Source organism: Tiliqua scincoides, chromosome 6 (genome assembly GCF_035046505.1).
Source record: "Tiliqua scincoides isolate rTilSci1 chromosome 6, rTilSci1.hap2, whole genome shotgun sequence".
In the NCBI taxonomy this organism is placed as follows: domain Eukaryota; kingdom Metazoa; phylum Chordata; class Lepidosauria; order Squamata; family Scincidae; genus Tiliqua; species Tiliqua scincoides.
Window position 1 is genome coordinate 634,810 of NC_089826.1, and position 15,005 is coordinate 649,814.

General features: G+C 56.8%; 1 protein-coding gene across 1 annotated transcript in view; it reads left to right on the forward strand.

The window, feature by feature from the left end:
- The window catches only part of RAB11FIP5 (RAB11 family interacting protein 5), a 34,909-nt gene that overhangs the window by 7,826 nt on the left and 12,078 nt on the right, over window positions 1-15,005 (forward strand). The window contains exons 2-4 of the mRNA XM_066631718.1: window positions 4,266-4,708; window positions 5,931-6,639; window positions 12,034-14,403. Of these exons, the coding sequence (XP_066487815.1) occupies window positions 4,266-4,708; window positions 5,931-6,639; window positions 12,034-14,403 (3,522 nt within the window). The remainder of the gene's footprint in view (window positions 1-4,265; window positions 4,709-5,930; window positions 6,640-12,033; window positions 14,404-15,005) is intronic.

Sequence of the window (15,005 nt, forward strand, 5' to 3'; positions counted from 1 at the left end):
TCAGGCCCCTTCCTTGCCACCCCCTCCCAATGCTCAGAGCTCCCTCCTGCAACCATGAGGGCTGAGTTTGTTTGCATTTAAGGGAAGCTGAGACCTTCAGGACTCGGAAGCCTTTTCCTTGACGTGTGCAAAGGAGGTGTGGCTGCCCTTCAGATGCACACTGGTTCTCAGGATGCAGCGCAAGGGTTGGATTTCTGCAGCTTCTCCTGCTTTCCTGCTGTCTTTTGGCCTGGCGGCTGCTGCTTCTTTCACTGTACTCCCTCCCAGAACAGGCACAGGGTTATATGACGCAGTTGTGCCAGGGGTGCAGTGGTCCCCTGGAGCGAGGCTGGTGTCTGGTCAGTGGCTGCGGTGCCCTTTGAGGTCCTCTGGGCCACGCTGATGGCATGTGGGCCCAGGAGGGTCGTGGGCTGCCTTGCTTTGGAGTTTCCCCTCTGGAAGATGCAACCCAGGCAGTGGAGTTTGGGGGAGGGGTGGCAGGACTGGTGCAGGGGTAGGGGGCCTTCTGCTGCAAGGAGTACCAGAATGGGTACTGGCCTGGACTTGGACGCTTGCTCTGCTGGGGTCTCTGGGCCAAGTGGTACTAGCTCCACCTCTCCGCCTGTCCCCCAGTGGGGCAGGAGTCTTTAGCACTGGAACAACCTGCCTCGTGCTGGAGTGGGCCCTCCTTGGTTGGAGGTTTTCACACGGAGACTGGACAGTCACCTGTCAGGGATGCTGCAGTTACCTGGGCTTAGCGGGGGGCTGGACTAGATGGTCTCCAAGCTCCCTTCCAACTCCAACATTCTACAGTTCTAGATATTTCCAGGCACAGGGTGTTTGCTCCTTGCCCACAAGAGGATGTGTGTGTGGGAGAGAGTAGCAGGGTGCCCATTTGTGTGTCTTGCTCCCTGGCAGTCCCTGGCACACACCCCCATGCCCACCTGCATGTTCCCAAGGATTCCTTTAGAGCCATCTCCCTCTCTTGGTTTGCAGAATGTCCAGGGAGAAGCATTTGCTGATGCTCTGTAGGGAGGAGTGGAGGGAGCGACGGGTGAATGATGTGTGTGTGTGTGTGGGGGGGTAGCCCTGGCTGGGGCCAAGTCAGTGAGTCAGCAACGGGAGTGTTTCCATCACTCAGCTGCTGACTGGGGTTGGATCTGCTCCTGAGAGCCAAGTGGGGAAAGGCCACAGCAGCCAGAAGGTGCTTTGGAGCAGGAGTGATGGGAAGCCGTGTGCAGTGCAGAAGACGGGCTCCCCTGCAGCCCCTGCACCTCCTGGGGACACCCTGCAGGTCCTGGCTGTTCCTCCCCCCTCCCCACCAGGCTTTCCTGGCACAGGGAGGGATTTGTTTGCAGTGCCTGATCTGTTGGGGAGACTCTGGTCCGTGCCGTGGTCGTGTTGGGGCTTATGGGAGGGGGCGAGAAGGGCTTTTGTGGCAGTCCTGCCTGGAGACAGGATTGGGTCAGGCATGCATCCTGTGGGCAGGCTGAGGAGAAGCTTCTTGCCTGGGAGAGGCTGTCACTGTTGGCCGAGATACAGGCATCTCTTGCTTGGCTGCTGGCCTCCCTCACCTGCTGCTTCTGGGGTGGGGGAATCTTCTCTCTGACTGCAGGACCTGCTAGACTCTGCCCTGCTGCTTTGGGGATACCTCTGCAAGCGCACTGTGTGCGCATGGAACACGGCTGGGCTGGCCGGTGCGAGAAGGCAGGGAAGAGGCCTGGATTTGTGTCCCTTGCTGGAGAGCTTGCTGGGGAGCTCTGTGGCCAGTGGGTGCGGTGGGGGGGGGGAAGTGTCAGGGAGTGCCCGGAGCTCCTGCCAGTGTCAGCCTGTCTGCTCCTTGGCTTCAGTTGGTGGTTCAAGTCTGTGGCCAGTGGTCACCTTGGGGACTGCAGGAGGTGTTCCTGCAAGCAGTTCCCTCAGCTCCAAAAGTGCCCCCCTGTCCCTGCCAGGAGCTTGGGGGCCTGTGTCTGGGGTCCCTCTTGGTAGGGGTGGCTTATCACCCTTCTGGGAGACACTGCACGGGACTCTTTTCCCTGAGCACTGCTGGGCCAGCAACTCTCTCCCTCCTTCCCACCTTGAGCTGCTTTGGGGGCCTTTCATTCTACGGAGATGCCTCCTTGCCACACTGTTGTGGGCCTGAAACATCCCAGAAGACAAGAGGACGCCTTCGGGTGACTCTCTGTGGGTGGCAGGCACAGAGGTGGCCAGGTGGGGGCATTTGGAAGCTGTCCACTGCTGGTGCTGTGCCAGAGGGTGTTGGCCTCAAGTAGGCCCTCGGCTGGAGCAGCCTACCAGAGGTGCAACTTTCTGTATTTTGCAGTGGTCCCCCAGCTGCCTCAGGGAGCACACAATAATAATAATAATAATAATAAATAATAATACAGGTATTTCTATACCGCCTTTCTTGGTCCTCAGATTTCTCCTTAGACTTTATTCAAGGCAGTTTACACCTTGAATAAGGCACCTTGAATAAGGCAGGCAATTTAAATCCCCATAGGGATTTTTACAATTTGAAAGAAGGTTTCTATCTTTCAAGGAACCACAACATTCAAGATGTTTCTTTCTTGATCTGGTCGCACATTCTGGCCTCCATCCTCCCACGCTCAGAGCAGATGGAATAGCTTGGCTCAGCTTGTCAGCTGCTTCAAGGTCGCACGGTGCCGGTGGCCTCGAACTGGCGACCTTCGGATGTTATCTTCAGGCAAATGGAGGCTCAACCCTCTAGGCTAGACCTCCTGCCCAAAAGTCACACAAGACAACAAGACACCTGCATCCTGTTGTCATTCCCTTGAACCTGGCATTGAGGTGACCTACTTCTAGAACCAGGAGGTTGCATGTGCCCATCGTGGCTTGTAACCTGTGATGGGCTTTTTCTTCATAAGTCTGTCCAGTCCCCATTTAAAGGAATCTAGGTAAGGCACCATTGCTACTTCCTGTGGCAGGGCGTTCCACAGATTAATTACAAGTTGGGTAAAGAAATATTTTCTTTGGTCTAACTCTCCTGACACTCGATTTTAGTGGATGCCTCCTGCACCCAAGCTGGGTTAGCCAAAGTGGGCCCTTCCAGTCCAGTGTTCTCTTTCTTATGGTGACCCACCAGTTGCCTTTGGGAAGTCTGTGAGCAGGAGATGAAAACAAGTGGCTTCTCTGCATGTGGGCCCTGCAGGCCTGGTTCTGGGCCTGAAGCCCCTGCACAGCCGTCGATGGAGCCTCATCATCCAGTTCCTTTCAGAGTCACTGGAAGTGACTTGGTAGCAGCATGTCCTGCAGGCTGACAGTGTCCTGTGAGGTCCTCCCCTGAACCTGCTGTTGCTCAGGTCTTTGGAATAACTCCTTGCTCCTGGCCTCTTACTGATGGTGCTGGGGACCAGGAAGGAGTTTTGAGGGGCACGGAAGGGCACGTCTGCTTCAAGGGTGGGAGGGAAACCTCATATCATCAGGGCAGCCTAGTGTGTCTGCAGATGGCACAGAGCTGTGAGGTGGCCGGGACTGGGCTGTGTGTGCCCTTGGGCGAGTGGAAAGGTCGTCCAGGCTTTGTGTAATGCCGGCAGGATGGACGAAAGTGTGAAACTGGTGCAGTCTCTGTAGAGAGAGCCTGAGAGAGGGTCTGTGCGGTTGGGGGGTTGGGGGCTGGGCTGGGGAACCAGTAGTTCAAGTTGCATGAGCTTCCTTCAGTGCTGGTGCCTTGTTCCCAAATTAGATAAAAGTCTGTGCAGGGTGTTAAGGCAAGTGGCCAAAGCCGGTCCCCCTCTCAAAGCTAGGCTGATGCATGTCTTAGGCGGCTCCTGTTTCTACTCAGGGATGGGTGGGGCCAGGGCTGTTGTGAACCACAGTCGTCTGGACTGGGGAGCAAGGAGCTTTCTGCTGTATTGCGTTGCCTTTAAGATGCAGACACTGCTCACCAGTGGGGTCTCTGTGGCTGCCGATCAACCAAATATTAAACATAACTCCTCAGAAGTCTTCACAGGTCAATTGCCAGCCTGGCCAAGAGCGTGTCCTGTCTTTGAACGAAGCGTGACGGGATCCTCTCCCAAACGTGTGTGTGCCGCCTGCCTCTGTTCTGCCAGGTGTTTCCTGGTGCTGCAGATGCTGCTTTGTCGTGGCGATCCAAGGCATGGAGAAGGCCTTTTGGGGGAGGTGCTGGGCCGGGTGGGGTCTGTATATGAGCACCCTGCTAAAGAACTTGGGTGGGGTGAGGAGGATGTGGAAGTGCAGCAGGGTGCTTGCGCAGGGCTGTGCGGGTGGCTTCTTGGAGAGTGTGACCGAGGGCTTTCTTCTCCCAGGTGGTACAAGCTCCATTCCAAGCCCGGAAAAAAGGAGAAGGAGCGCGGCGAGATCCAGCTCAGCATCCAGTTCACCCGCCACAGCCTGACAGCCAGCATGTTTGACCTGTCCATCAAGGACAAGCCCCGGTCGCCCTTCAGTAGGCTGAAGGACAAAGTGAAAGGCAGGCGGAAGTATGACCTGGAGTCGGCCTCCGCCATTGTGCCCAGCAGCAGTGGGGGCCTCGACGACGGTGACTTCGACCCGGCTGGCAAGAAGGCCAAGGCCCTCGGTGGTGGTTTCTTCAAGAGCAGGCTGCGCAAGTCTTCCTTGACCCAGTCCAGCACCTCACTGGGCTCCGACAGCACCGTCTCTTCGGCTGGCAGCCTGGTGGGCCTCGGGGCTGCGGAGGTGATGGCGCCCTCGCCCAGCAGGCACAGCAGCCTCTCCACCGATCGCTCTGGTAAGGGGTTCTGAGGGTGCTGCTGGGGTGGGGCCGACGCTTCTCCTTGAAGCTCCTGGTGATGGTGACTATTTACTGGGCTGCCTTCTGCGCATGTGGCACTCCACGCAGAATGAGAGGACAGGTCTCTGCCCCAAGGGGCTGGCAGTCTAGGTAGGGACAACAGGGGCAGTTGGGGAAGAACAGCTGACTGATACATGTTGCATGTTTGTTGCATGTTGTGACTGATGCGTGGTGCCAGAGAAGGTGAGTTTTAAGACAGTTTGGAGGATGTAGGTGAGGCATGCCTGCAGGCAATCTGGGAGGCAATTCTCTCTCACACCCACATACACACACATGTTCCCACACATGTCATTCACATACATGCAGTAACACAAACTGAACCAATTTGGGAGAATTGGGAATAGTTGGAGGGCGAGAGGTCAGTTCTTGCACAACAGACAGGTTTGGATTCTTGACTTGGGTGAGCGGTGCAGACAGCCTCCAAGTGCTTCAGCGTTCAGCTCCTGGGGACCCTGAGACTGAGCTCTGCAGAGGAAGAGCGTTTGCTGAAGAAATGGAGATGGGAGTTGTGTTGTGTTACTTTCAGGTTAAGAAATCCGTTACAGAGCTTTAAATGTTTGCAAGTGGAAGAAATGCTTGTGAACAGCTGCGTTTAGTTGGAGAAGGTGACTGGATGAGGCTGGCAAATCTGGGTTTCCTCTCCAGTCAGCGGCATGTGTGAGACTGCAGGTATGTTGGGGAAGAGAGGGTGTTCGTAACAAAGGGTAGCAAGAAGGGCAGGCCTGGTGAAGGAGCAGGAGAGGTGAGGGTGATGGAGCCAGAGCAGCCCAGGCCCTGGGCAGGAGTGTGGTGGCGGGTGAAGGCTCAGGTGCCCTTGAAGGCCAGGAACCGGCGCTGTTCACGTCATCTGTATTGGATTGCCAGGCATGGCAATAGGAAACCTGCAGGTGTGTTACAGGTTGTTCAGCCCATGTGCTAAGTCCGTGTGTCTGTCTGTGAGGACAGACTTGCTGCGGTGCTCTGGGGAATGGCATTCCGTTGCGTTATGGGTGAGCTCAAGCAGTTCTTGGGTGCTGCCTTGTGGGCGAAAGACATTCCAGGGGTGGGAGAGACCTGGGCAGCCAGGGGTGGGGGTGGGGGACTGCACGGTGAGTGGTGCCCTGGGAGTGGTGGCCAGCGGTTTTCACAAGCTCTCTCCCTTCCTCCTCCTCCTTTCCAGTGGGAGACTTCTTGTCCTCGCCAAAGCTCACCCACAAGCGGGCGTTCAGTGACGAGGCCTCCCAGATCAGAGCGCTGCCAGAGTCAAAATCGATCCAGAGTCTGAGGCCGCAGAATGAGCCCACCTCCAAGTCGTCCATCTGCATCAACGGGAGTCACGTCTACTGTGAAGAACCCTCCTTGAAACCTGCCTCCCCCTCCTTGGTGGCGCCTCCCGCACCTGCGCAGAGCATCCCCAGCAAGCCAGCAGAGAGCCTTGTCAGCGCTGGGCCGCATGCCCCAGAGCCAGACTTGCCCCCGTGGTCCGGCAGCAGTCTCCAGAAAGGCCCCCCCAAAGACCCCCCCAGGTTCATCCCCTCTCCGCCGATCCTGGCAGCCCAGGAGGAAGACAAGCTCTCAGTCAAGACCATTGCCCTCAACAAGCACAGGGGCAGGGTCAGGCAGCAGGAGGGGCTGCACGCGGACAGCAGGCCTGTGCGGATGGCAGCGCCCTTGGTGTTCTCCTCCGAGGTCGTGCGGGTGAGGCCCCGCGTAGAGGAGGAGGAGCGAGCAAAGGCTGGGGTGCTTCATCCAGGGAGTGATGGAAGGCGGCTGGTGGGGGAAAGTCTCGGAGGATCCCCGAAGGATGTGGTGATGGCTGGAGGGGATGAGCAAGGCCAGAGCGGCCGGCGGGGCTCGCAGGATGCCAAGGAATCCCTTCCAAAGCCCAGGTGAGTGGGGGGGTGACAGAGGTGAATGGGGAGGAAGTGTTTGGCAGCAGGTGTGGGTGGGTCTGGGTCTCACTGCTGCTTTGGGGACCTGGGCAGGGTCCGTCTGCTGCTCCTGCCTAACTCTTCCTTTCGTGGAGAGCAGTGTGACGTTGCTGGCTGGTCTAGAAGCGGGAGGGCCTGCGGCCTGTGAGCAGGGGGTGCCAGTGGGTTGGCCTCTGGAGGCCGGGGAGAAACGTTGCTGGAGCAGGCAGGCCTTCAGGTGGCGGGGAGTGGTTCCAGGCACAAGGAGCGTGCAGGGCAGAGGCAGCTGGGCTGGGCTGAACCAGGCTGTACATCCTGCAGCCCTCCCCAGATGGTTGATGGTTGGAGGACATGTCCCAAATGGTTGAGTAACCCCCAGAGAACCCTCGTGCCTCTTTCTCTGCTCATACAAAATGGGTCTCTGAGAGAGCTGTACGTGTGGGGGACGCTCAGGGACATGATCCCCCCCCGCCAGCCCCAGAGGTGGTGAGGAACTTGCTGTTGCTTCTGTAACTGAGTGGTATGTGTGTGGCTATTTATCCTGTGCATCTGGGGTCTTGGATAACGCATCCTGGCCACGAGCATCCAAAGGGAACTGTAGGCAAAGAACTGCATCCAGGCTGGAGAACTCTGAGTGCTTGCAGGCTTCAGGCTGTGCACACCTCACACCTGCCAAAGGCATGACTATAGAATACGAGGGCATAAAATGTAGGCTTGTGTGTAGGAGAGTCTCTGTGTGAAGGGTGTGGAGTGGCCACAAAGCGAGGGCGGGAGCCACAGCATCAGAAAGAGGTCATGTGGAAAGAGCAGGGCCCTGGACTGGGGGGGGGGGCTGCCTCCCGCCCTGCTTAAGGGCATCTTTTATTAAGACATTAATATCCCGCCCTTCCTTCTCCTGCAATGGAAGCTCAGAGGAAGCTCAGAGGCAGTTCAATTAAAATTCAGTAACACCAGCAAAATTTAATTTAGTACAACAGATACTAAAATAAATGACACTTATTAGATTAGCAAAAAAAGAAAAGCGATAAACTGCATCAAACCAGCTTTTGATCCAGCTGCATTTGATCCAGCTGCATCAAACCAGCCCATCAAAAGAATCAGTGAAAGGCTCTGCCAAATAAAAATGTCTTGACCACGCCTGCTCCCCCCCTCTGCCTCCAGAAAAAGGCCAGCAAGGAAGGGGCAGGTGCAGATTCCCTCTGCTGCAAGGGAATTGGAAAGACCAGGGGCCACAGTGGAGGAGGACCTGTCACGGTTTACCTCCAGCTGGATTGTCAGTGGAATTGACACTCACAACTGAGCCTCTCAAGATGTTCTTCCAAGGGGTTGGGTCCTTTGAGTGTTTAGATTCTAAACTGTGAACAGCTTTAATGGACACAGTGAATACTTGGAATTTTGGTAGAAACAGAGAGAGCCACAGTTGATGCCACAGCAGGAGTATGACGTGGCTGTGATCCCAGATGACCATCTCCCAGTTGTGCTTTCTGGTCAGTCTTCGTAGGCAGCACCTCCTGGGTGGACTGGGCAAGGCCTTGGTCAGTCCCTGCAGACGGGGATGAGCTGGAGGGACCCCTGTGGTTTGACTGGCTTCCGACCTTGAGTGTTGCTAAAGAGACGGACCTGGGAGTGCCTGGGTCCTGATATGTGCTTGGAAGCCACTCCCTAGTCGCCCTTGGGCTAACTCCCTATTGCCTCTTGGGTGAGGCCCTATCTGGAAGCGGAATGGTGGTGGTGGTGGGGGGGCTGTGCTCTTGGGCAGTTGTCAGCTCAGTTTTTTTCTTTGCCTCTTTGATTTCTGCAGCTGCATCGGCTGAAATGTCAGATGCTGCCTCCTTGCTTTCCGTTTTGCCTTTCCCACATTGAGACCACGGCTTCCACCTTCTGTTCTGGCTTGTGCAGCCTGGAGATGCTGCCAGGAACAGACACTCCCTGCATGCCACTAATCCATGGCCCCTTGCACTGCCGCTGCTGGTGGTTCTCCATTCTCTTCCCCTGGAGAGTCACTCCGGGTCAGTCTGGACAATTTGTGCAGCTGGAGTTGCAGTTGAGAGTGTTGAGATCATTTGGGTGGTGACAGGATGCAATTTAGAGATGAGCGGACGGTGGGACTCGGGAGCTGGCCAGAAGCCAAAGGGCGCAGTCCAGTGACATATGATCAGAGTTGGTGTGCCAAAGCCAGAAGCCTCTGGAGATACAGTGGAGAGAAGAGAGCCATGGGGTGTGTGTGGTTGTCTGAGACAGTCTCTTTCCATCAGGGACCTGGCAGCTGGAACCTGGCCCTGGTTTCGTCTCTGGGCAGACCTTTGTTGCACATGTGCTGCAGGTCACTTATGCGCATGCACAAGAGGCTCTTCCTGTCACTCTTTGCAGCCACTGGAGTTCCAGGAAAAGTTTCCAGTGTGAATTCTCCCAGCTCTTCTCTAGGAATAAGAACAGCCCCACTGGATCAGGCCATAGGCCCATCTAGTCCAGCTTCCTGTATCTCACAGTGGCCCACCAAATGCCCCAGGGAGCACACCAGATAACAAGAGACCTCATCCTGGTGCCCTCCCTTGCATCTGGCATTCTGACATAGCCCATTTCTGAAATCGGGAGGTTGCACATGCACATCATGGCTTGTAACCTGCAATGGATTTTTCCTCCAGAAACTTGTCCAATCCCCTTTTAAAGGCATCCAGGCCAGATGCTGTCACCACATCCTGTGGCAATGAGTTCCACAGACCAACCACATGCTGAGTAAAGAAATATTTTCTTTTGTCTGTCCTAACCCTCCCAACACTCAATTTTAGTGGATGTCCCCTGGTTCTGGTGTCATGTGAGAGTGTAAAGAGCATCTCCCTATCCACTCTGTCCATCCCCTGCATAATTTTGTATGTCTCAATCATGTCCCCCCTCAGGTGTCTCTTTTCTAGGCTGAAGAGGCCCAAACGCTGTAGCCTTTCCTCGTAAGGAAGGTGCCCCAGCCCAGTAATCATCTTAGTCGCTCTCTTTTGCACCTTTTCCATTTCCACTATGTCTTTTTTGAGATGCGGCAACCAGAACTGGACACAATACTCCAGGTGTGGCCTTACCATCGATTTGTACAACGGCATTATAATATTAGCCGTTTTGTTCTCAATACCTTTTCTAATGATCCCAAGCATAGAATTGGCCTTCTTCACTGCCGCCGCACGTTGGGTCGACACTTTCATCGACCTGTCGAATGAATCTGCACGATCAGCTTCCCTGTGGTTTGCAGTGTCATCAGAGAGCCTCTCCTTGTCCTTACAAAAGGCGCTTCCTTCTTGGGCTGGTTCTTCTGTGTCTCTGGGGCAGATGAGCAGAGCAGAGATGGTTCTTGAGAGCAGCACCACTTGCTCCTTGGAGTGAAGAGCAGGACAGCAGAGGCTTGGGAGGGTTTGCGATTGGCATGAGTGTGTGTGTATGTGAGAGAATGCCTGGGTGGGGAGCACCACCCACAAGCTGAAGGGGATTTTGGGCTTGGGCTTCTCAAGGCAGATGGCCTGGACTTGGAAGGGGGTCTCCAGTTTCTTGTATCTCATACTGTTGGGTGGACGACAAAAGGGGAAGGGCTTGGCCAGTAGAACCCTCCAGTTCCTTTGCATCTCTGGGGCTGCTTAAAAATTGGGTCCTTGAACTGAGCAGAGGAGAAGTTACTGCTGTTTGGCTATCCTGCCCCCCATTCCAGCCTCTAATAAGTTGTCCTTTAAGTGTCAGGTGGGCGGGCAGATAAATGGTCCTGTTTTCCCAGACAGAGGCTGTGAGCAGCCCAGGAGAGGGGGCCTGAGGACCCCTGCTGGTTTTCAGAAGACTGTAGCATTTATTTAGGTATTTAAAATTTGTGTCCCACCTTTCCATAAAAGTTCAAGGTGACGAACAAAATAAGTAATATAATACAAAAGCATCAAATATGCAAATTTAAAAATACAGTGAAATGAAATTAATAACAAAGCAATAAATTGAAAAAGCTCCCAGTTTCTAACAGAACCCCATTCAAATCCCATATCATGATTACAGCAGTCACAGTGAAAGCAGAAGCATAAAACTCTTAAATTAAAGAGACCCCATTAAACAACCACTTTAAGCAGAAACAAGCACTTGAAAAACCAATTGAAATAAACGCATCTTCAGCCCTTGCTGGGATCTCTCTGAGGAGGCAGTTCTGAAAACCTAAAGGAGGGAGTTCCGCAGCTGTGGGGTCATTGCAGACAAAGACCTGCTTCTCCTCTCGCTCTCCTGGCCTGTTACAGATGCACTCGGAGCAGGGCCATCATCACAAGAAGGTGTAGGAGTGTGGGTGACCACTGTTGCCCTGGGGAGGAGGATGCTGTGGAGGAAGGACTGGGTGGAAAGAGCCTGAGGCTGGTAGCAGGCCGTGGTCTGTAGAGGGAGGGTTGCAAAGGGCTGTGGCTGGTGGTGTTTTCCTGGGGGGAAAGGACCAAGGATACTCTCCAGTCTACCGGTGGGCACAGTGCAGCTTCATGGGACTGGGAGCTGAATGTGCTCTCTTGCTTCTTGAGGGGGTGGAGGAGCTTTTGAGGTGGTGTGGGAGAGGTCTGTGGGTGCCAGCAAGGTTGGGAACTATGGGGGAGGGATTCATGGCAGGGGATGGCAGTCTGTCATTGGCTCTGTGTGGCCTCTGGGCCCCAGTTGTAAGGGGGGGGAATGGTCAGACTCCTCCTACTTGTGGGCCATCCCACTGGGGTAGTTGGAGGTTCACTGGGGGAGACAGGCTATTGGTCAAGGTGGGCCGGCTTGGGCCGGATGCATCTGAGCTTGTCTTCCATTCTTCTCGGAGAGGGCGTGTCTGTAGAGGGGAGCAGAGGCTGCAGGCAAAGTGCTGGGCAGGTCTCAGAGCAGCAGCACACTTGTTCCAGGCTGGGCATGAGGATTCCATTTGAGGGTGCCCTTTCTTGCCAGTCCCACACATGTCCCTTGTCTCACAGTTTTGTTTGCTTGTTCTTTTAATTCAAACACCTCCATTGTCCACATTGCTCTGCTTCAACAAATACTTGATTCTTTCCCAGAATGCACAGGGAGGCCATTTTCTCTCTGAAGACGAGGGTGTGAGTGGATCCAGAACTCTGCTCAAGTGCCCTTAAAGGGGGGGCACGGGAAAGACCTGTCTGCCCCCCTCTATGGCCCAGAAGTGCCTTCTGCGTTAGATCCCAGCTCAGATGTATCTTCTGCCTCTCCTGCTAGCTGGGTGGGCTTCCCTTGACCCCCTCCTCTCTGCACACGAAGCCCCTCCTGCAGCTCCCTAAGACTGCCTCCTGCTGCCCTCTTTCTCTCCTCCCACAACACAGCCCTTTCTTTGAGGACCTGCTTGCTGACCAGTCACTGAACTCTCCTCCCCGCTCGCTTTCCCTCCAGTTCCCCACCTGAGTGGCTTGCTGCACCAGAGGTTGACAAGGACGCCTGTTTCACTGCGGATCGTGGCCCTGCTGCCTTCGTAAGAGTCGGAGAGCTGCAGGTTGAGGCTGCAGCCTACAGCGCAAGCCACTGTGAGGTGGCTGCTGCTGCTGCTGCATTTAAGCCCCCCCTGGACTGGGATGACAACTTTGATGCCTTTGCCACCAGCAGACTCCGGCCAGAAGCTTGGAGGGGACCCCCTCAGCCCCCTGCCGCCACCCTGGACGTTGTTGCCCCTGCTGGCGGTTGGGATGGAGCAGGCCCCTGTGAGAGCAAGGGGGAGCCACAAGACAACACCAGCCACCAGGAGAGAGAAGAGCCCTGTCCAGCCCGTGGAGGGCTACCCAACTCTGCCCCTGAGAGGGGGCTGACGGGGTGCTTGGGGGAGCAGCTGGAGAGGTGGCCTGAGGACACTGCTCTGCCATGGGGGGCAGTGCTTTCACCTGGAGCCTGGGAGGAGGCCTCAAGGACAGGAGGCTCTGCAGGGGCTGAGGGGCCTGGAAGGGGCCAGCCCCACAGGGAGCAGCTGGCCAGGGAGGGTGACATGGCTGCTGCTGGAACCTGGCAAGGCCAGTGGCCAGTCTTGTCTGCTGGGGCCACTGGTGACACTCTCTCTGACCCCAAGCTGGCGCTTGGCCAGGCTGTGGCAGATACTACAAGCAGGCCTGCTTTCTTGGAGGGGGGGGAGGAGGAGAGCACCCCCAGAGCGAGTGCCTGGGAAGAACCTACTTTGGTGCTGCCTTTGGGGGGCGCGGCTGCTGAGGCTGAAGCAGGGAGCAGCTCCTGGGCTGAGCTGCACAGCCGGGACTTGGGCAGGCCAGAGCAAACTGCCGGCCTGATGTCAGCAGGCTCTAGGCACCAGGCCCCCTCCGAGGAAGTGGTGGATGAAACCCCCCTGGAACCGGGCTGCAGCACTGAAGGTGGGGAAGAGCACGCAGGGAAGGGGGAGGGCAGGACAGCTGAGCCCCCCCCTCCAAAGCCTCCAAGGAGGTTCACCCCCCTCAGCCTGCAAGAGGAAGCAAGCAGGGCGGTGTGGGGCACGCAGGGCGCCAGGTGGCAGGAAGGTGCAGCAGAGCGTGAGCCACAGGAGGACCCAGCAGGGGAAACGTGTCAGCAGGGCCCCCCCTTGGGTCAAGTGAGCGCCTCCTCTGTGCCAGCAGTGATAATTGGAGCAGGTGGAGAGGGCACCGGTCACGTCACCGAGAGCTTTGGAGAGTCTGCCGAAGCTGATGCTCCCGTGCCGGCTCAGGAGCTGACGAGCCAAGCGGTTTCTTCTGAGGGTGCCCTGCTGGTGGCAAATAGGGGGCCCGGGGAGGCTGGGCAGTCTGCGACTTGCCCTCCGAAGCCCCCCGTGGGTGGATTAGGCCAGGTGGGTGCCCAGGAGCAGGCCAGCAGTCGTGAGAGGGGGGGGCCCAACAGCCCTCCTTGGGGTGCCCTTAGGCCAGCAGAACTCCCTGGGCAGGCCCTGGTGCAGACAGCGCAGGAGCTTCCCAGACCTGGGCAGACGGGGGCCAGGCCCTCCCAAGCCCTCCAGGAGTCTGCAGCCAGTGCTCCGGTGATGTTCTGGACGGCCTTGGAGGAGGAACAGCTGTGGCTGCCTCAGGACTGCCCAGGCTGGGAGCGGCCTGAAGGGCCTGGCCTTGGCAAGTGCAGTCCGGTGTCCATACAGGAGCAGGGAGATGGACTCGGCCTGGACTCCTCGCAGGTAGAGCCAGCGGGAAGTAGCGCTGGCCAGGCGCCCCCTCCTGGGCTGCCACACGCTCAGCTTTCAGCAAGGGGGACCTTGAGGGAAAGAACGGGGGGTGGCTGGACTGGGGAGTCTGAGCTCTCATCCAGCTGGTCTGAGGACGGGGTGATGGACTTCAAGCCGGCAGGCTTCTGGCAGTCTGCGAGACGGGGGCAGAGCAGCACGCGTGACACAGTCATGATGCCAGGCAACCCCTTTGCCTCCTGGCCCGGCCCTCCTGCTAAGAACAATCCTTTTGTGGAGGAGCGCCCAGGTGTGCTTCCGGCCTCAGCCTGCCGGGCCCTCCTCAACTCCAGAGTCCTTGACCTAGAAGCTCTCCTGCCAGGCCCCTTTCCTGCCAGCCACTCGGAGTCCCAGCCAGCTGCCCCCTTCCTGCATGGCCCCCAGCCCTTGGCCGCCTCCACGCCTTCCCTTGGAGCAGCCCCCCGCCCTGGGGGATTTGAGTACCCTTCTCCCATTGTCCAAGTTGCCTGCAGCGGGGGGTCTGCCTGGCCCTCGCTCAGCGGAATGGCCTCGGCTCCTCCGGTCCTGCCCGTGGAGACACAGCCAGCGGAAGAAGGGCTTCTCCGGCAGACAGCCAGCAGGTGAGCACCGGAGGGGAGGCTCATGTGTGGTGTGTGTGTGGTTGTCCTTCCCTTTTCTCCATGTGCATTTCGAGATGTCCTGAGGAAGCTGTCCAGGGGCCCTCTGCTGTCCCCAGAAGGTGCCTTGGCTGGCAGCCCGCAGTGGAATTGCCACTGTTCCTGGCCCTCAGTCCTTTGCTCCAGCCTTCACGCATGGCGGGTTGGCATCTTTACCAGTGCTCCTTCAGCTTCATCTTGGGCTCATCTTCCTTGATTGTGCTTTCGCTCTGCATAGAGAAATGCCTCCACAAACGCCTTCCATGTTCCATTGCTACACGTGCCTAAATGTGAGTCCAGCAGTGTAAACCCAGATGCAGCATCAGTCTTCAGTGGTTCTCCTCTGGGCAGTCGGCATCCAGGGGAGGGTATCTGTGTGAGAACAGGCAGCCAGGGAGGGGGTGCCTGAAATTTCTCTTCAATAGATTGAGGAACGTGGACATTATCAGTAGTGCAAAAGGTGTGGGGGGGGAGGGGAGTCAGTGGCAGGCTTGCAGAATGATGGGTGGCTTGCTTGAATGTGGCTCCCCTGGCTGGGGGCTGGAGGAACCACTGCCTGTATATCC